The 24690-nt window shown below is 46.1% G+C and overlaps 1 protein-coding gene across 1 annotated transcript; it reads left to right on the top strand.

Moving 5' to 3' along the window:
• The first annotated feature begins 3919 nt into the window (after positions 1–3919).
• TRIM31 (tripartite motif containing 31) lies at positions 3920–14657 on the top strand. Its single transcript, XM_031667600.1, is given in 14 exon segments — positions 3920–3934; positions 4335–4374; positions 4919–5249; positions 5251–5389; positions 6026–6137; positions 6907–7030; positions 7032–7125; positions 8490–8512; positions 9363–9478; positions 12334–12408; positions 13409–13474; positions 13787–13829; positions 13831–13881; positions 13883–14657. Coding segments are annotated over 14 exon segments (1446 nt in total). The 3' UTR covers positions 14100–14657.
• The last annotated feature ends 10033 nt before the right edge of the window (positions 14658–24690 follow it).

Below are 24690 nucleotides of genomic sequence, written 5' to 3'. Positions count from 1 at the left end.
GCGAATTAGTGGCGTATCCTTTCAGGACTTTAGGGAGCGAACTTATCATATTATATGGAAACTAGACTATGCATGGTGCTTACTGTGTGCTCTAAGCAAATCACTGCATACCTACTACCGCTTTGAGACCTAACCGGAGAACTACATACAGATCACTGGTTTTCCCCCAGAGGTTTTGTCCCCCAGGGACATTTGGTCATGCTTGGAGACATTTTTGTTTGTCCCAACTGGGAGATGGGAGTGCTACTGGAATCTAGTGGTAGAGGCCAGGGATGCTGGTAAACATCCTACAGTGCACAGGAGCACCCCACACCAAAGAATTATCCAGCCTAAAATGTCAACAAGTGCTGTAATTGAAAAACCCTGATATAGTATTTATTCAATATTTTGCTTTTATAAACAATACTATACTTAACACTGTTACATGCATCTCTGAGTGCACATGTGCAAAGTTTTCTCTAGAGGGGCAGAATCATACAGGGTGTAAGAAGGCTCTAGAGGCTACCTGGGTTCAAGTCCCCATTCCACTATTTACTTGCTGAATGACCTTTGGGGCAAATTACTTAATTTCTCTTGACCTCCATTGACTTGTCCTCAAAATGGGAATAATAATACTTCCCTATATAAATGAGTTAATATGCAAAATGCTTGGGACTGTGCCTGGCACATGGTAAGCATTCAAGAAATTTTAACTTTTATTTGCTGGTAGTCGTATTTTCATCATCATCATTATCATTACATAACCTTGAAATGAAAGTACACCGTTTAAATTCTACTAAATATTTTTAAATTACTGTAATTTATACTATCACCAGTAGGGTATAGGAGTACCTATTTCTCTATGTCCTTGGCTATATTTGATATTCCAGACTTAAGATATAAAATGATACCTTATTTTACTTTAATTGGCCTTTTCTTTTCTTTTCTTTTTTTTTTTTTTAGAAAAGGTCTTCCTCTGTTACCCAAGCTGGAGTGCAGTAGGGCGGCTAAAGTGCAGTGGCATGATCACGGCTCACTGCAGACCCGGCATGATCATGGCTCACCCAATCCTCCTGCATCAGCCTTCCAAGTAGCTGGGACTGTGGGTGCGTGCCACCATGCCTGGCTAACTTTTGTATTTTTTGTAGAGACAGGGTTTCACCATGTTGTCCAGGTTGCTCTTGAACTCCTGCCCTCAAGAAATCTGCCTGCCTTGGCCTCACAAAGTGCTGGGATTATAGGCACGAGCCAATGAGCTCAGCGTGCATTTTCAAGATTGCTGTTTTCATATACTTATTGGTTAATTGGTTTTATTGCTTTGCAAATTTCCATTTCATTCTCTGTTCATTTTTTTGATTTACTATTTAATAAAAACATAATGTAAAAAGCATTAAAAAAAGAAAAAAACAATGTATTTATACAATTAAAAATTCACAAAATGTAATATATCGTTCAAAGAAAAGCCTCTCTTCCACCCCTGTTCCCCGGCTAGTCAGTCCCTCTCCTTACAGACAATCATTGTTAGTTATTAGATTCTTATCCTTCCAGAAAGAACTTTTATGGATATTCAAGAAAATAAGTATATTTTTTCTACCCAAATGGTAGCATAGTACATGCATTTTTCCGCATTATTTGTTTTTTTCTTTCTTCACGTAACCACGTATCTTGGTCATATTTTCCATTTGTAAATGAAGAACTCCCTGATTCTTTTTTATTTCTATTCAATTATAAAGCTGGGCTATAATTTATTTAAACATTTCCATACTGGTGTACATTTAGGTTGTTTTCTAATATTTTGCTACTACAAACATTACCACAAAGTCCAAAATAAATTTATATGTGTGAGTATATCTGTAGACTAGTTTCCCAGAGGTGGAATTTCTGGGATAAAGGGAACGAGCATTTGTAGTTTTGAAACATATCACATTATTTTCCTCCATAGACATGCTACCAATTCACATTGGGCCAGAAACGTGAACCCTGAGGCCGGGGAAGCTTCTGTAGCTGGAATCCTGAGGCAGGGAGGCTTGTGTAACATTGTGGGGCTGTCTAGTCTGACAACTGAGCTGCCTCTAGCCTTCACTGGCCTCTGAAAAGGTGTCTCATCCCATTAGTCTTGGCAGGTCCTCTCCAGATCTGTGCACCTGCTGCTGCATGGCTCTGTGTCTACTTTCTTGTGTGTGATAGCTGTCTCATGTGCATGAGAGCTCTGCATCATTTCCTGTTCTATGGCTAATTTTTATAAACTCTATGCCTCAGAATTGGCTTGGAAGTCCTTTGGAACTAACACAATACCAACTCTCTCAAGAACCTAGCCCTTGCAAATTGGAGGCTTTGGTTTCAGACCACTGAGCCTACTAAGAGTTTAAGATTTCCATTCAAGGGCTGGGCACAGTGGCTCACGCCTGTAATCTCAGCACTTTGGGAGGCTGAGGCAGGTGGGTCATCTGAGGTCAGGAGTTCAAGACAGGCCCGGCCAACGTGGTGAAACCCCGTCTCTATTAAAAATACAAAAAATTAGCTGGGTGTGGTGGTGGGTGCCTATAATCCCAGCTACTTGGGAGGCTGAGGCAGGAGAATCTCTTGAATCTGGATGTCAGAGGTTGTAGTGAACTGAGATCATGCCATTGCACTCCAGTGTGGGCAATAAGAGTGAAACTCTGTCTCAAAAAAAAAAAAAAAGAAGAAGAAAGAAAAAAAATATATGTGTGTGTGTGTATGTATGTATGTGTGTGTGTGTGTGTGTGTGTGTATATATATATATCTCTTCAGTCCAGTGGATGGATAACCCAGGATAACAATAATAATTCTGAGACAGTAAAGCACCTTTGAAACACTATAGATTCTCCTTTTTTATGTCTAAATTTCTTTCCTCATGAAGCCATCAGTACCTGTTTGGTGATAGTTGTTTGAAACTCTCCAGTGGTGTTCATATGAGTATTTTCATTCTCTCTGCTGGCTTGCCCAGCTTCATTGAAATACCAATGTTCTATTAAAATATTTGTTTATCATTTTTAAAGATTGCTATTTGTTTTCATTAATGCTGAAACAAGAAAGAATAAAGAAGACTTAATATGGAATAGGAAACCTGGAATTAAGTCTGAGATCTGTCAATTATTAGCTGGATGAGCTGGAACAATTAGTAGTGTCTCTAAACCAGGGGTTATCAATGTGTGAGCCCCCATCAGGAGCATCAGCATCTCCAGAGAATTGGCTTAAGATGTCAATCATTAGGCTCCACCAAGGACCTGTTGAAACAGAAAGTCTCTGCTGGAGTTCAGCAACTCTGAATTTTAACAACTTTTCCAAGTGATTCTGAAGAACACCGAGTTGCTTTGTTTGAGAAAGGATAAAGATAATTTCTCACAGGTGAGACTTAAATGAGGTAATATAAGCAAAATAAATCTATAAATCAGGGTCATAATGTCAAATGCCTTCAAGGGCCCAGGAGACGTGAGATAGCAGAGAGTGGTGGGAAACATAGCCACCCTCTCTCTAAAGGCATCTACATTATCATTATTTTCTGAATCATCATGCCAGTCAAACAAAACCTGTCAAAAGTTAAATTATGCTTCTAGGGGCCGGCAGTTTAGAAGTGTAAGTAAAACAATTTACAGATGTTAGGCTGTTTTAATTTAACCCGAAAGCAAACAAACAGAAAGGTCTGGAGATATAACATTTCTGAAAGTCTTTGGTTTATGGCAGTTGCTATAAGGGGAGCCACGTAATTTATAGTCTGAACTGGACATTTCTGAAAGTGAAAGGAGGTGCTATTAATAATTACACCAGGACAAAGTGAAACCCAGGATGGTTCCAGGCAAAGCAGAGTGTATGATCACTCTGGTTATTATTACAAAATCATCCACAAGCCCTGTTTGACTAAGATTAAGATCAGATAAAAATTAATGGTGTACTTCTTTTTGGGGACAGACGGCTGATAATGGAGAGTGGGGAGGTGAGGGTGGAAGCTATACTAAGGGAAGGGGTAGGGAGGAAGCACCCTTTTCCTTAAGACAAGAGGCAAAGAGGGAAGGTTAGGGCATGAATGTACAGAAGGGAATGTATGTGACACTGGTTGATATATTCCTAGTCAGAACAAAAGCCATAGGAAAAGGCAAGTCAGGGATCAGAGAAGCATCAAGAAGGAAGGAGAAGCACATATAGACAGAATTGGCAAAGCAAAGAATGGGCGTGGAGACGCCAGCATCCTGGAGACGTACAGAGAAAAAATCAACAGAGGACAGACTACTACAGACGCTGTGGGGAGGCAGAAGATCACCAGGGGCAAGAGCAAAGTACAAAAACAAAGAACAACTTTTCAGAAAGGAAGTTCCTTGCCTCTCCTACTGAACTAGGGAGTGGTTGGTTGGCGCTGTGACTGGAAATTCCCCCAAGGTAGGTGATGATAACCTCCACATTTTCACAAAATTCTGTGAAGAACCAAAGTACCTGAGGTAGAGAATTGCCCTTCCCTTACTTTCCAGATGCTCTACCAAGCCTTGAACTTTACATACAAGATACCCAAAGCATTGCAGTGAACTGGCTGTGACCTTTCAGTAGGCATCACCACCCACCCCTCCACTCCCTGCTCAGAGCTGATTGGGAAATCCCCTGTGAGTGGTGTTAGGTGCCCCGGTCATTCTGATCTTAGTCAACCACCATACAAACATACCTTTAGTCCAAAGTTCAGGACAACTTATCTCACTTTATAAGCAGCCTATTACACATTCAAAATATCCATTTGTTCTTAAGAGGTAGCAAGGTAGGACTGCCCATCTGTTTTCCTCTTTTTATAATATTTTCTAGACCCTAAATTTTACCATTTTCTATCATTTCTTTATTTTTTTTTCTCCCTCTTCTTTTCCTCTCTCTCTGCTCTTCTAACTAATTGGCAGAACCTCTGACCTCCACCTTCTCTGACTCCCTTCTCCCTTCCTAGAGACAGTATCCACATTGGACTCCGGGACTCCTACATGCTTGGCACAGCTTCCTACAGTCTTGAAACAGCCCTGCTGTTCTGTCACGGCCAGTGGGTAGTTTGTGAACAAACTGCAAGAGGAAGTGATCTGCCCCATCTGCCTGGACATTCTGCAGAAGCCTGTCACCATCGACTGTGGGCACAATTTCTGCCTCAAATGCATCACTCAGAGTGGGGAAACATCATGTGGATTTTTCAAATGTCCCCTCTACAAAACTTCCATAAGGAAGAACACAATCAGGGTCAACCGGCTGTTGGCGAATCTGGCGGAGAAAATCCAAGCTCTACAAGCCTACATGCCCAAAGCACCAGGAGATGTTCTATTATTTCTGCAAGGATGATGGGAAGTTCCTCTGTTTTGTGTGTCGTGAATCCAAGGACCACAAATCCCATAATGTCAGCTGGATTGAAGAAGCTGCCCAGAATTATCAGGTAGGCATTTGAGGTTCCGCCATCAGCCCAGGAGTTCAGTGAGGCCCTGGAAACCACTACCTTCCCACTGAGGGTTTGCACCTCATTGCCCCCACCCCTTGGGCTTGAGTGGGCAGCTCGCAGTCAGGCACAGTGGGTTCAAAGAGCTGAGTCTGGAGAACTGCTGACTCTAAATCAAGGCGCAATGGAGAATGGAAAGGATGTGAAAATTTGACTCAGAAGGTTTGGGCTCAAGTCCCGTCTTGTGAGTTTACTGTACAACCTGCAAGGAATCACTTTACCTCTCTGAACCTCAGGTATCTCACCTTTCAAATGGCAAAAACAAAGCATCTCTCTTAAAGTTGTAGGTAAGACAGATGAAGGCAAGTTTGTAGGAGTTCTTTGATAATTCCAAAGCACCATCCATAGTCCTAGTTAGTCATAAATAACCATGTTCTGGTCACTTAGGTCACTCAGGCTCCAGATTTCTCCCTTCCCAGCAACCCCTTTCCCCACCAGCTTGAGAACGGCGAGTCCTTAATAATTACACAAGGACTCACCTGGAGAGTGTTACCCGCTCTCCTAAGAGACCAGGAGGATTTAATGAGGCCCAGAAATCTCCAGGCACAGCCTGCCCAAACGGCCCTCTCTCCGCAGGGGCAGATCCAAGTCTTGCAGCAAAAGGAGGAGACAGTACAAGTGAAGGCACAAGGTGTACACAGCGTCCGGGTCTTCACATAAGAAAAATTCCATCCCACCATCTCTGGAAGCAGAAACATCTCTGCCAAAGCTCCTGGAATCCCCTATTACACTGACCCCTCAGAAAAAGATCCAGTGATAAAGAGTGGCGCAGAGCGGAACACAGCGCCAGAGGAACAGACTGGGACAGAGGGCCTGGGCGGCAAGTTGGGCCATGTCCTCTCCTCTGCGCCTCAGCACATGACCCGCCAGGCGGCATCACCTCCCGCGTCGGCCTCATTATCACAGCGGGCTGACTGCTCAGTCTCCATCTGCAGACGAGGTGGGACACGGAAAACCCTTAGAATCCCAAGTACAGGTTTTTAAGGCCCAGTTGCGCCCTCAGCGGATTCCCCAATTAGAAAACGAAGACATTGGCCGGGCGCGGTGGCTCACGCCAGTAATCACAGCACTCTGGGAGGCTGAAGATCGCTTAAGCCCAGTAATTTGAGACCAGCCTGGGCAACATAGCGAGACTCCCGTCTAAAAACAAACAAACAAAAAAACTAGCCGGGCGTGGTAGCACAGGCCTGTCGTCCCAGCTACTAGAGAGACTGGGAGATGAAAGTATTGTTTGAGCCTGGTGGGTTGAGGCTGCAGTGAGCCGTGATCGTGCACTGCAGTCCAGCCTGAGTGACAGAGTGAGAGCCTTTCTCAAAAAAAAAAAAAAAAAAAAAAAGAGAGAGAGAGAGGGAAAATGAAGACATTGTGACCCCACTTACCTATTTTCCTGTGTGTGTGAGAGAAATAAAATCTATATGAAAGATTATAAACTGAAAAGCCTTCTGGAAATGTATTAGACACTTCGTTGAAGGCAAGTAATAAACCATAAATTAATCTGCATCAAGTCCTAGAGGAGGAGAAGAATTCCCTGCTGTCATGGATTTACTGGCTGGGTTCTGAGGGAGCCGAAGCGGGGAAACACTGTAGCCTCCACTGAGCCACAGTTGAACTATCTCAAGAAGCTCATTGATTCCCTAAAGACCAAGCAGAACATGCCACCCAGGCAGCTGCTGGAGGTGAGTCCCTTGGGGGCAGAATTGCAGAGAGGTAGCAACCCATCCCTAGTCTCAGGTCAGAGCGTGGACCACTGGCAGAATACCTGAGATTGCCCCAACCATCCTACCTCCAGCCCAGTGCTGTCCAATAGCAATATGTGAGCCGCATGTATTAGAATGAAAATGTGAGCCACATATGTAATTCATAAATATAATTCTGGCCACATGTGTGATTTAGAAATGTAATTTCAGCCACATATGGAATTACAAATTTTTCTAGTTAGCCACATTAAAACGATAAAAGTGAAATTAATTTTAATAAAATATTTTAACTCAATATATCTGAAATATTATCCTTTCAGCCTGTAATGAATATTTTAAAAGTATTAATGAGACATTCACATTCCGGGTTTTTGGTGGTTTTTTTTTTTTTTTTTTTTACACTGAGTCTTTGAAATTGTGTGTATGTTTTTCACTTTGGCACATCTCAATTCGGATGCTAAATTGTCGATTGTTAAAGTAAAATATAGTCCTACCAAACCAATAAAGTTGTGTTTAATGGAAAAAGTATTTTACACTTCTTCTATTTATTTTTTCTTTTTTGAGATGGAATCTCGCCCTGTTGCCCAGGCTGGAGTACAGTGTCATGATTTTGGCTCACTGCAACCTCTGTCTCCTAGGCTCAAGCTGTTCTCCTGCCTCAGTCTCCCGAGTAGCTGGGATTACAGGTCCCGGCTAATTTTTGTATTCTTACCAGACACGGGGTTTCACCATGTTGGCCAGGCTGGTCTCGAACTCCTGACCTCAGGTGATTTGCCCACCTCGGCCTCCCAAAGTGCTGGGATTACAGGCGTGAACCACCGTGCCCGGATTCTATTTTTAATTTAAATTTGAATTAGCCAGAATTCCCAATGTTCCACAGCCATGTGTGGTTGGTGGCTACCGTATTGGACAGTGCAGGTCCAGCTGGTGCTTAAAACAAGCTGAGGTGATCCCTCCTCAAGTCATCTCCTATTCTCCCACAGGTTCAAAAACCTATTTATTTATTTTAAGAAAGATCATGCAAAGCCATTCTAGCCTTTCTCCTGCCCTGGCTAGCAGTGCTCCCCTGTTCAGTCTCAGAGCCAAATTCATCTTCTAAATCTCACTCTTCTCTTCTTCACTCAGTTCTTCTTGAGGTCGAAATACTCTGCTTACTGGCAGAGCAGGTGCTTCTTGGAGAAGCCCTCCGTGGTGAGGAGAGGGGAGGAGGATGGGGTAAGAGAGACTTGGAGGGGTTCTCACTCCTCCTGCTCTGCCCCACATCCGGCAGGCTCTGAACCTCCTACTTGGCTCCTGGGAATCAGCCAAGTGCTGAGGCTGTGCTGTTTCTCTTTCTCTTCTAGGATATCAAAGTCGTCTTGCGCAGGTATGATGGGCCACCCCAAATGTATTTTGCCTACTGATTCATCCACATACAATTCTCAACACGTATCCAAATGCAGTCAACATTCCTCTCTCAGAAATACCCACCCACCTCTAACTTTGCATTCACACATTTAGGCTGCAGCCGGGGAAGGCCTATGCCAACCATATTAGCACGTGGTTGGTTGTTAAAGAAATCAACTGTTTTCTCAGGCTTCCTGCTTCTTCAGCACAGATTCTACTATTTCCTGAATGCCCCCTTGCTCAACTGAATAGCTCCGGGGTCCCCTACTCTGTCTCCCTGACCCTGTTTTTTTCTCTCCTCTCTGTCTCCATCTCCCATCTTCATTTCCATATCTCCCTATGCCCTACCTCACTCCTGCCCCATATCCCTGGCCCTGGCCTTCTGACTCCCAGCTCACTATCCCTTAACCCTCAGGTTTTTGTTTGTTTGTTTTGTTTTTTAGATGGAGCTTTGCTCTTGTTGCTCAGGCTGGAGTGCAGTGGCACAATCTCAGCTCACTACAACCTTCGTCTCCCAGGTTCAAGTGATTCTCCTGCCTCAGCCTCCCAAGTAGCTGAGACTACAGGTGCTTGCCACCAAGCCTGGCTAATTTTCGTATTTTTAGTAGAGACCGGGTTTCACCATGTTGGTCAGGCTAGTCTCAAACTCCTGACCTCAGGTGATCCACCCCCTTGGCCTCCCAAAGTGCTGGGATTACAGGCGTGAGCCACCGCTCTCGGTCCTACCCCCAAGTTTTCATCCCCTCATTTCTCAACCCCATGTCTCAGATCCTCCTTCTCCCACACCTCAGCCCCTGATCTCACCACCCCGCTCAGCCACATCTTCCTAGGAGTGAAGAGTTTCAGTTTCTCAACCCAACCCCTGTTCCTCTGGAGCTGGAGAGAAAACTCAGTGAAGCAAAATCAAGACATGACTCCATCACAGGGAGAATGAAAAAATGCAAAGGTAAGGAAAAGGCTGCATTTTCTCTAGTCACCTACTTCTAGGAGATTCTCTCCCTGCTCATTCCACTGAAATGGAACTATGACTCGTACATGCCAACTATTCCTGGGCCCTTCTAGCGCCAGGCTCCTGGCTGAGCACTTTCCATGCATCAGTATACCTCCTCCCAGGCATTTCTTACATTCTGTCTTCGTGATATGTTACTTATCTGCTTCCCTGACTCCTGCGAGAGCCATAAAAAGGGCCTGGACCTATTCCCCAGGTGGACACCTGGCCCGGAGCAGTGGCTGTTGGGAAGTCGGTGCTAAGTTGTCTGGTGGACCAGAGATGGCCTCAGGCAGGGACTGTCATCTCTGGCTTCTCCTTCTCTGGTACATGCTGATGTCTCCTCATGACTATAGAAGAAGAGAAAATAAATTCAAAATCAGTGACATTTTGGGGAGATCCCTCTTCCAGCCTTACAGGGAAACAAATCAGCAGAACAGTAGTGGATGACTTGGGTTTTAAATGTTCGGACAGGTATTTTTCATAGACCTGTCTGTGTTTGCAACTAGGAAGAAGGGTTGGTATTTGTAAGGACTCCCTTTACTGTGAAGACTGTTTCGGTCTAAGGTGGGCATAAAGACAGCTAGATGGAATCTTCTGAAATTATCACCTGGAGTTCCACACCCTCTTCCCCCACCCCAGCCCCCCATACACCCCAGCCCCCAATACACAAACACTTCCACACCCCAGCCCCCCATACACAAACACTTCCCCTTGGGACTATGGAAAAGGAGGACCAGGGCAATGCCCCAAGATCCCCACCCATTCAGTCAGGAATCTCCACTCAGAAGACATAAACAGGAAAGCATGTTTTGTTTTGCTCTTAGTTTTGTTGTCTGAGTTTTTCTTTTGTCCAGTAACTGCTCTGTTTTATCCATCTCCTCCCATCCCACTGGGCATGATCTCAGTCGATCCAGCACCTTTATTTATTTACTTATTTATTTATTTAGAGATGGAGTTTTGCTCTTATTGCCCAGGCTAGAGTGCAGTGGCGCAATCTCGGCACACTGCAACCTCCGCCTTCTGGTTTCAAGCGATTCTCCTGCCTCAGCCTTCCAAGTCGCTAGGATTACAGGCTCCTGCCACCACATCTAGCTAGTTTTTTTTGTATTTTTAGTAGAGATGGGGTTTCACCATGTTGGTCAGGCTGGTCTCGAACTGCTGACCTTGTGATCCACCCGCCTCAGCCTCCCAAAGTGCTGGGATTACAGGCGTGAGCCACCATGCCCGGCCTGATCCAGCACCTTTATAGGCTCTTCAGGTCAAGAATAGTTTGGTTCTAGTTTGGAATTTCAATAAAGGAGCCCAGCCCTTTCCACTTCATCAGGTTTGGAGTTGGCAAGACTGGTGTGGTCTGCTCTGTATTTCCTTTTTCTCTTCCTCTTTCACATACATAAACTCACACACACACAGTCCTCCAACTCCCACCTGGCCCTATTTCCTTTTTTTTTTTTTTTCTCTTTATTTTATTTTTACCCCAAAGAAGAAGGCACAATGGCCACTTGACCCCATTAAAGCCCAGGAAATACAGGAGGTGCTGGGGTCCACACACAGGTCCAATCTCCACAGTTCTTATTGTGAGGGTTGGTTCTCCCTGCTCGGGGTGACTGGGTCTGGAACGCATACATGGAGAAGGGTGTGGCTGGGCCCTGAAGCGGCTAACGGCCTTTGTAGGTGAAGTGATCCCAGGCAGTGTTTCCTGTGCTCTAGGTTTGCAGACCCCTCCTAAGAGGGCCCCAGAGTCTCCCCTGAGCAGTCCCCATGACTGGGCTGGTGGCTCTCAGGGAAGCTGCCCATGCTTGTCCCACTACCTAGCCCCAGGCTGTCTTGTGCTGTCTTGGGGCTGCAGGACACTGGGGGAAAGGTGCTGGGCCAGACGCAGCTCCCCATCTAGGGGCTCCACCCTACAGCTCTTCACTCAGTCCAACATCCCTACAGGAAATCTAGGCCAGGAATGGGCCATTGTCCCCAACTTCTGGGCTCATCCTCTACCTGCAAAAGGAGTCTCTTATGCCCTGCTCCTATTTCCGGCAAGGGTGAACCGGGAGATGAAGGCACTCGGCCTCTCTTTGCAGGAGCTCTGTCTTCATTCCCCCTCTCAAGCCCTCGTTCATAGGGAAGAGGGCAGGACTGCCATCCAGGCTTTAGGATAGTGGGGCCTCCCTCTTACGCCACCTGGCTCCTGGGTGGTTAGCCCCACAGTAGGCCTTCTGAAGCTGAAGGGTGAAGCCTCAAGGCTCTCTTTGTCCTGAGCACCTACCTTTGTCAGGCAGTGAGAAAGGGGCTAGCTCTGCACTGTCCAGTTTGGTAGCTGCTAGCCACATGTGCCGACAGGCACTTGAAATGTAGCTAGTCCACATTCAAACTTGCTATATGTGAAGAATCATTAATTTCACAAGATTGATTGTAAAAAGAAACTGTAAAAGACAGCAATAATTTTTATAATACATGTTGAAATAACATTATTTTGAGAATATTGAGTTAAATAAAATATATAATTAAAGTTAATTTTACTAGTTTCTTTGTACTTTTTAAATATGACTACTAGAAAATTTAAAAATATATAAGTGACTCACATTTGTGACTCAGATTACATTCATACTGGACAGTGCTGGGCTAGGCAACCACCACAGGAAAGCAGAAAGGGCATCTCTCAAGGGTTTCATACCTTCCTGGTCCAATAAGAATATGAGAGACAAATGCAGCTTCCACTTCTCCCAGGCATTTCAAATCAGTGCCTTGCTGTGTGATACTGAGCTCTTTGCTCAACCTCTCTGGACTCTCACCATTTCATCCCATTCTTTATTCCCCAGACCACCTCCAGGCTGATAGGAAAAAAGATGAAAGCAGATTCTTCAAAAGCGTTAATAATAATGACATGAAGGGCTGTAAGTGAGAAACGACGGTTGGTTGCTCCTGCCATTTGGGGAAAGTGAGAAAAGGGGAAGAATTGTGTCTCTATGATTAGATGAAGGCCAGATATAAGTGAATGCCCATTCCTCAGCCAATTGAGAGAACAGGCATATGGTTGTTTTGTTATTTTAAACTAAGGTAACTCACAAAACAGTGACTAATCCCAAACTTTGAAGTATTCAGAAGTAATAGAAAATTACAAATGTATTTCTTCACTCATAGAGACAGGGAGGAAAAAGTGGGACAAGAAGGAGGCAGCTCCACCTCTGTAGTATTCGCTGCCCTTACAGGGCACCAGGTTTCTGGGCAAACTCCTCTGGGTGTGAGGTCAGGACAGCTCAGGGGATAGAGACCCACTGCAATAACAGCCTGTGCTAAAGTCATTAGAGATGGTTCTGCCACCTAAGATAATAACAGTAGAAGTACTGTTTCTTAAAGGACCACTATATGCACATCTAATATTTCAAAACCCCACAACTATCCTCCAAGGTAGGTGTTACTATCTGCGACTTACAGTGAGGTCCATGCAGCTTCCGGGAGGGGAGGTAAGTTATCCAGGTCATATGATTATTAAGTGAAAGAGAGAGAATTAGAACTCCTTTCTCCAAAGCCAGAAACTACACAATGCATGCCAAAGCCAGAGAGCAGGATTTGGGGATCCTATTCCACCAGCATTTCTCCATGAAAGGAGCTACCGGTGTTTAGAAAGGCCGTCTTTGTGATGCTGCATGACTTTTGCCCTGTTAAATGCTTAGCATCCCAGGCCCCAGAAAGCTCTATAAGCCAGTAGAGAACCCCCTTCTTGTTGTCACTGAGACAACCTGAAAGGTTTCCACACTTCCCCCTGGGTGGGGAATAGGCCCCACTGAGAACCATTGACTGTTCGGATGGATGATGGCAGGGTGCTTGTTTTTGTTTTTAATTTGCAGCTTCTGGTTATCAAGACCAAATTGGTTTTCTCTCCCCAATTCCTAGGGGGCTTGTTACAGAAAAATAATCATAAAATGAACAAAACCTCAGAGCCCAGGTCATCTTCTCCAGGTAAGAGTCCTGTCTCTGAATACTAAGGGACCTCCAAGTCTACAGGTGGTCAAAATGCTGTATCCACCCAATTCCACCAAATGGAATAAATGAATAAATGAATGAATTCATTTATTCCATTTCCTCAGTTCCTCCCTAAATTACACCTCTGCCAGGAAATAGTGGGTGCCCCGACTTGTTCGGGTGTACTTTCTTGAGTTTCACCTCCATCTCTCCTGCTGTATGTAGAGCTCAGCTGTGCTGTCTGGGAATGGAGGATTGCTGCTGAGATGCTCCCACTGACTTCTTTTCTCCTTTCCTTCTCCCGCAAAGGCGGCATAACAACTACATCGGGGCCACCAAATCGCCACTCCTCAGCCATCCCACTCCCTGTTTCGGGCCTCCTCTGCTGGGAAAATCACTCTCCCAGTGTCTCCTGGCCTCTTATGCTGAGATTTCTGGTCAAGGAGCCAGCTCTCAGGACACAAAGACAGTTGGTGCTGCGCTGTCCGAGGAGCTCCATGCGGCGCTGAGTGAGTGACTGACAGCGATCCGGGCTTGTTTTCCTTCAAGTCAAACCAGCTCAGAGAAGACGGGGAGTGGTGGTGCTACACGGACTTCGGAGCATAAGAGTAGCGCCGAGTGAGTGACTGAGAGCGACCAGGGTTCTTGACTTAGTGGAATTGGGTCGAAGGAGTGGAGAAGGGGAGGGCTCGGGCTACTGAGAATGGAGATGGGGGCGGGGGTGGTGGTGAAGAGTTGGAGAAGGAATGGACGAGTTCTTGAGCAAAAGGAGGGGAAAACACAATCTCCAGCCATCCCGCCCCACGCTTGACTTCTTATCACTTTGGCTGTGGTGCCGCCTAGTGGAAAAAGGAAGTCCCTGCAGCAGTCCCCGCACTCTTTAAGCAGCTGTTTACCGAGGGCACCAGTTCAGCCAGCAGTGAAGTCCAGAGATGAGCAACGCCAATGGGTCACAGTCCGTCAAACCCCATAAGCCCGCCCACTCTCGCTCTTCCTTACATTCCCACATCCCCCTTCTCTCCCAACCCCTCATATCAGCAAGGGAAATTAATTAATGCGATTTGATAAATCAGTAGAGAGTCCCCATTCTGAAATATTTAGCAGACTGGAACCACCACGCAAGCCTCTGTAATGGGTGGATGGAGACACTTCTAGCTTTAAATAAACTGTGACTGAACGTAGAATCCTGGTAAAACTGTGTGTGTGTGGCGGGGGATGACTATTCCTCCTTTTGTATTCCAACACTTCACATATCCCTGTGTTTGAGGAACTCCACTTTAGAAAATTACTGGCGCTCAGAAAGTCTGAGCCTCGACATCTCTTATATTAGACTCAATTCTTGTCTTAGACATGGGAATTAGGGGCCACGGGAAATGGGCAAGGAAGAGATGGTCTCATCTTTGGGTGTTGAAACGATCTCACCACCACCACCAATGGGGAACTTCTCTCTGCGCCCACAGAACAACACACTGTGAAATTCAGGGATTAACTTTGAGGAGGAGGAAGCGGGGCCGGGCCTAAGACTTCTCTGGGGACCACAAAGGCAGTGACTGGGAAGAGAAAGCGTCTCTGACTTCATGGAGCGGGGCGCGGGTGTCAGAGGAAGGTAGAGGGTTCAGACATCTTGACCCGGGGTTGGCCACCTCTTTCTCCTCATCTTCACACAGCCCCTGTGACACTGGACGTAGCCTCGGCCCACCCGGACCTCATCCTTTCCCAGGATCTAAAGATAGTGACTCTGGATCTCGCATCCCAGGGCAGTTCGAAGAAGCCGGGAGACCACCGACGCTTCTACCGGTTCCGCTGCGTGCTGGGCTCGCTGGGCCTTCACTACGGTCGCGGCGCCTGGGGGGCGGGGCTCCAAGGGCCCGGGGGCGGGGCCTGCGTGCTGGACGCGGCCTTGAAGCTGGTTCCTAGGCGGGGCTTCCTGGAGGTGGAGCCCTTGACCGGCTTCCGGGCGCGGCACATCACCGGCTCCGAGTGCCCGGCGCTCACCGAGAGCGGTTCCCGGGAGGATCTCCCGGTCTGTCCGAACAAAGTGGGTGTCCACGTGGATTACGAGGGCGGAGAGGTAGTCTTCTACGACGCCACCTCTAGCCCCCACATCTACACTTTCCATGCCTCCTTCCTGGGGCAGATCTCCTTTTTCCAGCTTCTGTTTTCCGGCACCCTGGGTCCCTAGAGTTGTTCTTTGCCTTCCTCTGCATCTCCTCCTCACTTGCTCCTCGCCCCCACCAGACCACTTTGGGATGTGCTGCAGCTGGAAGGGTTGAAGCTAGGCTTCCAGCAGCCCTATGGGAAGGTTACACCCTTCGGGCTTCCTCCTGATCCAGTGCTGATTTCTCTGACCCTGCTTTAAATACTTCATTTTTCAGTTCCTCTCTCCTTACAATATGCCTGGGTCGAAAAGAAAGGCTCAAATACACTAAAACGCTATACACTAGGCTGTTCATTGCAGCACAGTTGGTAACAGGATAAGACTGGAAACGTTAAAAATGCTGCCACGTGCAAGCATCCAGCTGCATCCTGGTTAAGACAGACGTAGGGGACTGGACCACTGACCCCGGCTTGTCCCCCTGGCTCCTCCTCCATCTTACCTCCTGCAGCCCCTGTGGCCCTGCACAGGGCTTTGACCCATCTGAACCTCATCCTGAAAACCGACATACGCAAAACTTTTCTGGTTCTCCATAGTACTCAGAAACCAAAATGAATCAGGGCCAGGTGTATCCTCCTCTCAAACCCACATCACCACCCGCAACAAAAGTCTTGATCATTCCTAGTGTCGCCATGTGAGGGACTGAAGTTAAACCCAGAGAAGGACTGCTCCGGTTTCCTGAGTGAGCCCAAAAAAGTAAAAGGGCGAGGAGGTTGGAAACACAGAGAAGAAATTACCTCTGGACAGTAAAACCCACGATTTGCGCCGTTGTTTGGGATGATTGTGGATTCCTTCCTCTTCCTCCCTTTAGCCCGGCTGGGGACTGGGGAGGCGGATGGGACAAGGAGTCTCTAGGCTTTTCCAGCCGCCTCGCTCCAGTAGGGAGAAGGCGGTGTTGCAGGAGGCGTGGGGAGTCGCCCGCCCGACCACCCTGCTGCCCAGCGGGCGGCTGCGCAGCGGGAGGGCGGGCCCAGGTGTCGGGGCGGGAACAAGCCAACGCCCGGAGCGCGGATTCCAGGGGCGCGCAGTCAGCCCTGGCCAGGCTCCCCCAGCCAGTTCCCCCAGTCGCCCGCGAGGCGCCGCCGATTACATAAACAGCCTTCACCTCCCTGCGGAGGGGACAACCAAGGGCTGGGGACACGCAGGTCGAGACCCGAAAGCAACGCCCCTCCGGACTTTCATTCAGAATCAGCCAGGACCGCCCAAATTCCCTATTTACAATTCTCACAGCCCTCGTCATGGTCATGGACTTCGCGCCTTTTGCCTTGTTTCTTTTCATTGTATACAGATTTAACTTCCTTACTACAAAGGGAGATCTTTCCCAAGTGTCTTAAGTTGATTTTATGCTTCCTAGCTCTACCAACCCCTGACACTTAGCACAGACCCTAGAACGGGGTACTTGATTAATAAATATTTACTAAATTAAAACCATGCCCTAATTTCTCTTTTCCCGCAAAAGACTGATGTCTTGGAAATCCCACTCAATTTTCGTGAACCAGCTCCACCTCACCTCCTCCAGGAAGCCTTCCCCATGCAGCGTTCCTGGTTCTTTCTGTTGGAAAAGTGTGCACATTCCCAAAGCCACTACAGCCATCTCCCTGCAGCACTTCCTGCAAGTTGACTGTGAGGTCCTGGAGAACAGAAGTAGCATCTAACTCACTTTCATTCCACTCCCCCACCCTCCTTGAGCAGTACAGGGCCTGGTTCCTAAAGGGATGTAAATGAAGGAAGGGTTCAACATAAATGAAAGAATACTTTGTAGCAAGGTTTAAATTTGGGGAGGTCTTCCAACCTGGATCTTAACCTTGAACTATGACCACAGTCTTCTCAGCCATGAGGGATAGGGGTCGCCTCTTTAGGAGCCTCTCAGAAGCTCATTTACTGAAAGAGTGTTCTGGCCATTCATTCAATGTTATGACTGGGAAGTAAGTGAATACTGAACCCTGGCCAAGGGCCTAGATTTCCATTCCTCAGTCCAAAGTGTTTTCTGCCTCTTCACACAGTTATGATACTACTAACACCATGTTTACAATGTTGAACAGTTAACTAAATGGATTCAGATACATTATTCCATTTGCTTCTCACCACTGCTTGAATTAGGTATCATTACATTCCCATATTTCAAATATGGTATGAATGTTCAAACTCACGTCTTTTAACCCAAAGCATATGCAAAGTTGTCTTGAAAAGATAAAATTTCATAAAATAGATGATAAAATGATTATAACAAATAATAACTTTCCATGGTATTTCCCTGCAAGACAGACGGACACACACACACACACATACATGCATGCACACACACACACAGTTATCTGCTATATTAGTTTCCTAGGGCTTCCATAACACATCACCATAGACTGTGTGGCTTGAAACAATGGACACATTCTCTTACAGTTCTGGAAGCAAGAATTCTGAAATCAAGGTGTCAGCAGAGCCATGCTCTCTCCAAAGAGTCTAGGAAAGAATGCTTCATTGCCTCTTCTAGTTCCTGGTGTTTGCTGGCAATCTGTGGCATTCTTTGGCTTGTAGATGCCTCACTCCAATCTCTGACCGCATTTTCACATGGCCGTCTCCCATGTGTCTGTGTCAAAATTTCCCTCTTCTTATAATGGCCCACCATAATCCAATATGAGACAAGGTCTGGCTCTATCACCCAGGCTGGAATGCAGTGGCATGATCTCGGCTTACTGCAACCTCCGCCTCACTGGCTCAAGTGATCTTCCTGCGTCAGCCTCCCAAGTAACTGGGACTACAGGCACACAGCACCAAGCCTGGCTAATTTTTGTATTTTTTTGTAGAGACGGGGTTTTGCCATGTTGGTCAGGCTGGTCTCAAACTCTTGAGCTCAAGCGATCTGCCCACCTTGGTCTCCCAAAGTGCTGGGATTACAGGGGTGAGCCACCTCATCTGGCCAAGACCCTATTTTTGAATCAAGTCACATACATAGGTACCTGGGGCTAGGACTTCAATATGTCTTTGGCAGACACAATTCAACCTACAACTCCATAATCTGTCACCCACAGGAAAGTGAGGACATAAAAAAGAAACAATGCTATTGGAAAAGAGAGCCAAGGGCAACACTTGTGGGAGGCTAAGATGAGGAGAAGGGAAAATAGATAGTGGATATATTCTCCAGGGAGGGTCAGATTTGAGTATCTGACCTGGAAAACCGAAGAAAGGAGAAAAATGGTTTTCAAAAGCTGAAAGAGGAAAAGGCATGGTAGGAGCGGAGAAGTCATTAGGAGGGTGGAAGAGTTGCTCCCTAGGGAGGGAGAGTAAGAGCCACTCCACTCCCAGGGAAATCCAGTGAAAACTGGGGCAAGTGTCAAGAGATGGAGACCCACGGAACTGAGCCTTTTCCCCACCAGAGTGGCCCCCTTGGGGAGGCAGGAGTCTGCGAGCTCCCAAAGCATATTCCCACAGAAACTTTGGGGTCATGAAGTCATCTTGTCCCCTTTCCCAGACCTGTTCCTGCTGCCTGTTTTCGAGTCATTGTTGCTACCAACCCCCACCCAGTCACCCAACCTAGGTGTTATCCTCAACTCTTTCTCTTCCTCATTCTCGCAGTCCTTGAGGCCCCAACCTCCTTGATGTTAGCGCCTACCACGGGACTCCACCCACCTTCCTCCTAGCACTGTCTAGATCGGCCCTCGCCTGGATTATGACAGCTGCCTTTCTCATCTCCCTGCCTCCAGACTTATTCTGCCCAATCCATCTTCCATTACCCAGGCCAAAGTCTATGTTTTTTTAAAATTTTATTTTGAAAATCTTCTGACAGAAGAGTTGAATGAATTTTACAGTGACCATCCAAATACCACCACCTAGATTTTATCATTAGCATTTTACTATACTTGCTTTATCAAATATGTTTCCATTGATCCATTCCTTCATCCTTCTATTCATCTTATAATTTTTTGTATTTTAAAGTAAGCTGCAGATATTCAAATGATTTCTAAAAATATAATCTGGTCATGTTAGAACTTGTTGGACTTTCAGTAATGCCTCCCTTCTCTAAAGGATAAAGCTTGAACTCCACATTGGCATGCCTTCAGCCTAACCCCTGCCCCGACCTGCTTCCCATTTTTCACTCTAAAAAGCTCAAATTGCCTAAAATTCCCCACTCACCACACTGTTTACATCTCCCTGATCCGCTTTCATTGTTCGTTTTTCTTAGCTTGTCTTCAGCCTTCCAGGGCCTCAAATGCCTCCTTCCCTGAAAGCCTTTCTTGATCCCCCCATTGTCTCCGACACTAGTTTAGGCACCACCACTATGAGCACACAGCAGTCCCCAGGGCTTAGCTTGATCACTGCACTAATCTCCACAAATCAAGATGATCTGTTTATGTGTGTTTCTCACCTCTACTCCGATTGAGAGCTTCCTGAAAATTCAGGGATCCTGTTTTATTTGTCTATTGTCCATGGCACCTAGAACAGTCTGTGACATGTGTGGGTGCTCCATAAATATTTGTTGAGTGAATGCGTTACTGGCTTTGTCCTTTCTAAGAGCACCTCCTGCCTTTGTACTGGCTTCTCCCACACAACATGGGGCCAGGTCTTCAATGCAGATCCCAGAGGGTTAAGAAGGAAGCAAAGAACACTGAGTGTTATCCGTATTTTCCAGCCAAAGACCCCCCAGGAACATAACGGTCATTAAACACGCTGAGTTTATTACTCCTTGTAGCAAGGAAGAATGTACCCCACGGGGAGTGAGGGACATCTCAATAAGAGTGTTAGGAAAAAAGCTGTGATAGGATTTGGGTTTTGGTTAGGTGATTTGGTGAAAAGTCTAAGGAAGTGGGGGTTTGCTCTAGATTAATGCTGCTAGAAAGCAGAGCATTCTGTGAATGAATATCCAAATAAATATTTTCTATAGGGAGGGAAGACTAAAATGAGGGGAAAACTATAATTGGTAAAGAAGTAGCAAACATTTCTGTTAGCCAAGAGAAGGGGTGTTTGGTATTTTGTGGGTGGCACAGTGACCTTTTTTTGGGTCTGTGCTCAGAAAAACTTATGAAGCAACCTTACATTGTCTCACTTTATCAAGGTCTAAGAGTAAACTTGTCTGAGATTGGTATTCTGTAATATAGTATATGCCTAATAGGTGAATAACATGGTTTAGCGCTGTTAGGCCAACTTCTGAATGTCAGAGGCTGCTCTTTTTTTTTTTTTCTCTCAGGGTTTAGGTGGGGAATTGGGAAAAAGATGAATTAGTGGAGTTGGGGCATGTGTATATACGTGTGCAGAATCCTGCTCAATGCAAAAAGCTTTTTTTTTTTTTTTTGAGACAGAGTTTCCCTCTGTCGCCCAGGCTGGAGTGCAGTAGCACAATCTCAACTTACTGCAAGCTCCGCCTCCCAGGTTCACGCCATTCTCCTGCTTCAGCCTCCAGAGTAGCTGGGACTACAGGCGCCCGCCACCACGCCCGGCTAATTTTTTGTATTTTTAGTAGAGACGGGGTTTCACCGTAGCCAGGATGGTCTCGATCTTCTGACCTCGTGATCCGCCTGCCTCGGCCTCCCAAAGTGCTAGGATTACAGGCTTCAGCCACCACTCCCAGCCACAAAACTTTTCAAATAGAGGGTCTGGAGTTTATTTCCAAGGTGTCCACCTCCCCAGTCCAGGCATATAATTCCAGGTCACAGTGCTGACACTTTCAGCCTCCATGGTCATGAAAGGGGACAGATGGCCCAGGTCCCTGGTGGCTCTGAGTTGTGGGGAGGGAGGAGCCAGTGGCCTTGGTTGGGACCTCTCTCAGGCTTCTACCTAGACATCCCTTGTTCTGCCAGGGTAAACACTCTGAAGCTTGTTTTCTTGGCTGGCTGTTTTTGTTTGTCATCCTGCCTGGTATCACAGCCTCCCGGTGACTCCCAAACCTACTCATTTGAGCCCTGAGGAAAACCTATTAGATATGAATTCTTTGTTGGTTTTGTGACAGTGGCCTCTGACCAGACGGGTTCAGCTCCCTGGACCCCAAGGGCCTTGTTGTCTCTGCTCCCTGCCTTCTGGGGTGATGATCTCACCCTTGCCCCTAGTTTCAGGGATCCAGTGACTCACTGCAGAATAAATCAACAGCATGGCAGATGCTTGGGCACCTGAGGTCTCTGAGGACACTCTCTAAGGATATGGGGCTGTGATCTTTTTTCATTCAGTCTGGTGCTTCTGTCTGACTGTTAGTGATTCCCCTTTCCTGATAAAGCCTTTAAGATTTCCTTCAAATCAGACAGCCCTGAAGCTGCTGCCTCCTGCCTTCATTATTCCTTTCTGCACAAGGCTGAATTGATTCTGTTCTGAAATGTTCCTCATCCCTGCCCTCCACACACATACTCACACAATGCGCGGCTTGCTTTTTCATGGCCTCTTGTCTTGTGCTTCTCTTCCTTTTGGTTCAAATCTTCTTTTTTTAAAAAAAAGAAAAAACATTTTTTTTTAGATGAAGTCTTGCTCTGTTACCCAGGCTGGAGTGCAGTGGCGCATCTCAGCTCACTGCAAACTCAGCCTCCTGGGTTCAAGGGCTTCTCCTGCCTCAGCTTCTTAACTAGCTGGGATTACAGGTGCCCACCATCACATCCGGCCAATTTTTTGTACTTTTAGTAGGGACGGAGTTCCGCCATGTTGGTCTGGCTGGTCTTGAACTCTTGACCTCGGGTGATCCGCCCACCTTGGCCTCCCAAAATGCTGGGATTACAGGCATAAGCCACCGCGCCAGCCGAAAGTCTTCTTTAGCTATGATCTTCCTGAATCCTACTTTGATTTGATCCTTCAGGACATGTTTCTGTGTATTTACACATCTGTGTTTTATACACATAGAAATGTGTGTGTGTGTTTGTGTGTGTGTGTGTGTGTGTATGTATGTATTTTTGAAATAGCTATAAACCAGGGACAGTGGAAATAGTGAGGATGTGTGTTTGTGGGACCAAGTGAGGTTGTGGTAATAAGAAAAAGTTATATCTTTCATAACAGAAAATCAATAATAGATAACGCCTAAAATTAGAAGAGTAAATAGTAATAATATCATCCTCGTATTTACAGATGTGAAGGTGAACACCAAAACAGCTAAAAGAGTTGAAAGTAGTGGAGGTGGGGGTGAGGGCTGCCGTTTAAAAAAATTAACTCATCTACTTGTTTGACTTTTTATTTGCATGTATAACTGCGATTAAAATCCTGAAAATAATCTAATTGTATTCTGTGTTCCTTTTCTCCCCGCCAACCAGCCATGTGAAGATCTGTCACCCACTCACTTCCTCAGCCCAATTTCTCACCCTTGCTTCCTCTCCCTCGACTCCATTTCCAGGGGCCAGCCTTGTCCACCCCCTCGGGTCTCTCCTACCTGACTGCTCTCCTCCTGCCTCCAATCTATTCTCCACCTGCAGACAGAACAATCTCTACAACCTGTGTCATCAGAGTGTGTTTCACTTCCACTTGAAAACTCTCTGAGACTTGCCTAATGTAATAGGATTGAGTTATGCCCTCAGTATGACAAGCTTCATATCCCTCTCAGCAGCAACCCCAGGCACGCAGCCTGCGCCAGGCTCAGACACGCCTCCTTCTCTTGGCTGCCCTGGCTCTGTACTCCCTCTAACCAAAACCCTTCCCCTGTATGTGTTTCTTTACTATGGATCACAATTTATAGCACATAATGTTCTGCACTTTTTCTTTTAACCATGATCTTATAGATCTTCTCATGTCAACCCAAATAGGTCATCTTCACTATTTTTAACTGTTACATGAATTCAATTACATAATGTATATAAAACCATTTTGCATGCCATCTGGCATATAGGAAGACTCAAATATATCCTTATCTCATTTAAGATTTAAGTTCCCATCACCGCAACATAATGGAGAAACGCCCTTTGTCTCCTGTAACACTATAGTTGTAAGATTCCTCCTCAACTCTTATTACAGCTATGTATTGTGCCTTTTAAAAATCCTTAGTATTTTTTTCATTGAGACAAGTCTTGCTATGTTGCCCAGGCTGGTCTCTCACTCATGGGCTAAGTGATCCTCCTGCCTCAGCCTCCCAAAGTGCCGGGATTATAGGCATGAGCCACTATGCCTTGCCCTATGCAATGGTTTTAAACAGATAATGAATTTAATTAATATCACTGTTCTTCCCATTATTTCTGTAGCTTTTCCACCCAGCTCCCTACAAATCCCTCTTTTGTGGATCTCAACTCCTTGGAGCTCTTCCACACACTGCTTGCTTGCTTTTCCTTGAAATGCCCTCTGCTATCCCCTTCCGCCATCCACTGGGGAAGTAGTTCCCTTCTTCCCAGACAGCCCCTGTGAAAACTTCTCTAAGCTGTCCTCTCCCAGAGGAGCCGTCAGCCTATGGGCAGCCCCGCCCCCCATCTGGTTTGCACCATTCATATCACTCCTTAACCAGAAGGTCAGTCTTTTGAAAACAGGGTGTCTTAGTATCTTCAGTGCCTAGCATATTGCCTGGCACATAAAAAGTGCCCCATAAGTGTTAGTTGGATGAGAATTCTCAACTTCTAAATGTCTAATCTCATTTTTCTATTTAATATGCCACATACAGAAGCAGGTGCTCTGTGGTATAGAGGAGAATGTACATTCTTACTAGCTGTGTGATCTCGGGCAACTCACATCACCTCTCTGAGCCTCAGTTTCTTGATCTGTAAAATGGGGGTAATGATATCTATGATGAATGAATGATGAAATAAAATATATGAAGATGTTCCAAAAATGTAAAAAGTATTACTATCACTCCTTCTTCAATCTCATATCAAACTTTCCATAGTTCTGACAAAATCTTCTCCCCAGGTCCAGCCCCTTCTGTAAGATCATGTCTCTCCCCCCGACTCCTGATCCTCATTCCTTTCTTTTTCTTTTTCTTTTTTTTTTTTGAGATGGAGTTTTGCTCTTGTTGCCCAGGCTGGAGTGCAATGGCGTGCTGGCTCACCACAACCTCCGCCTCCCGGGTTCAAGCAATTCTCCTGCCTCAGCCTCACCGAGCAGCTGGAATTACAGACATGCGCCACCATGCCCGGCTAATTTTGTATTTTTAGTAAAGACGGGGTTTCTCCATGTTGGT

This window comes from Papio anubis, chromosome 6 (assembly GCF_008728515.1).
Source record: "Papio anubis isolate 15944 chromosome 6, Panubis1.0, whole genome shotgun sequence".
NCBI lineage: Eukaryota > Metazoa > Chordata > Mammalia > Primates > Cercopithecidae > Papio > Papio anubis.
The sequence above is the reverse complement of the archived record's forward strand: the minus strand, read 5'-3'. Positions and strand labels throughout refer to the sequence as shown.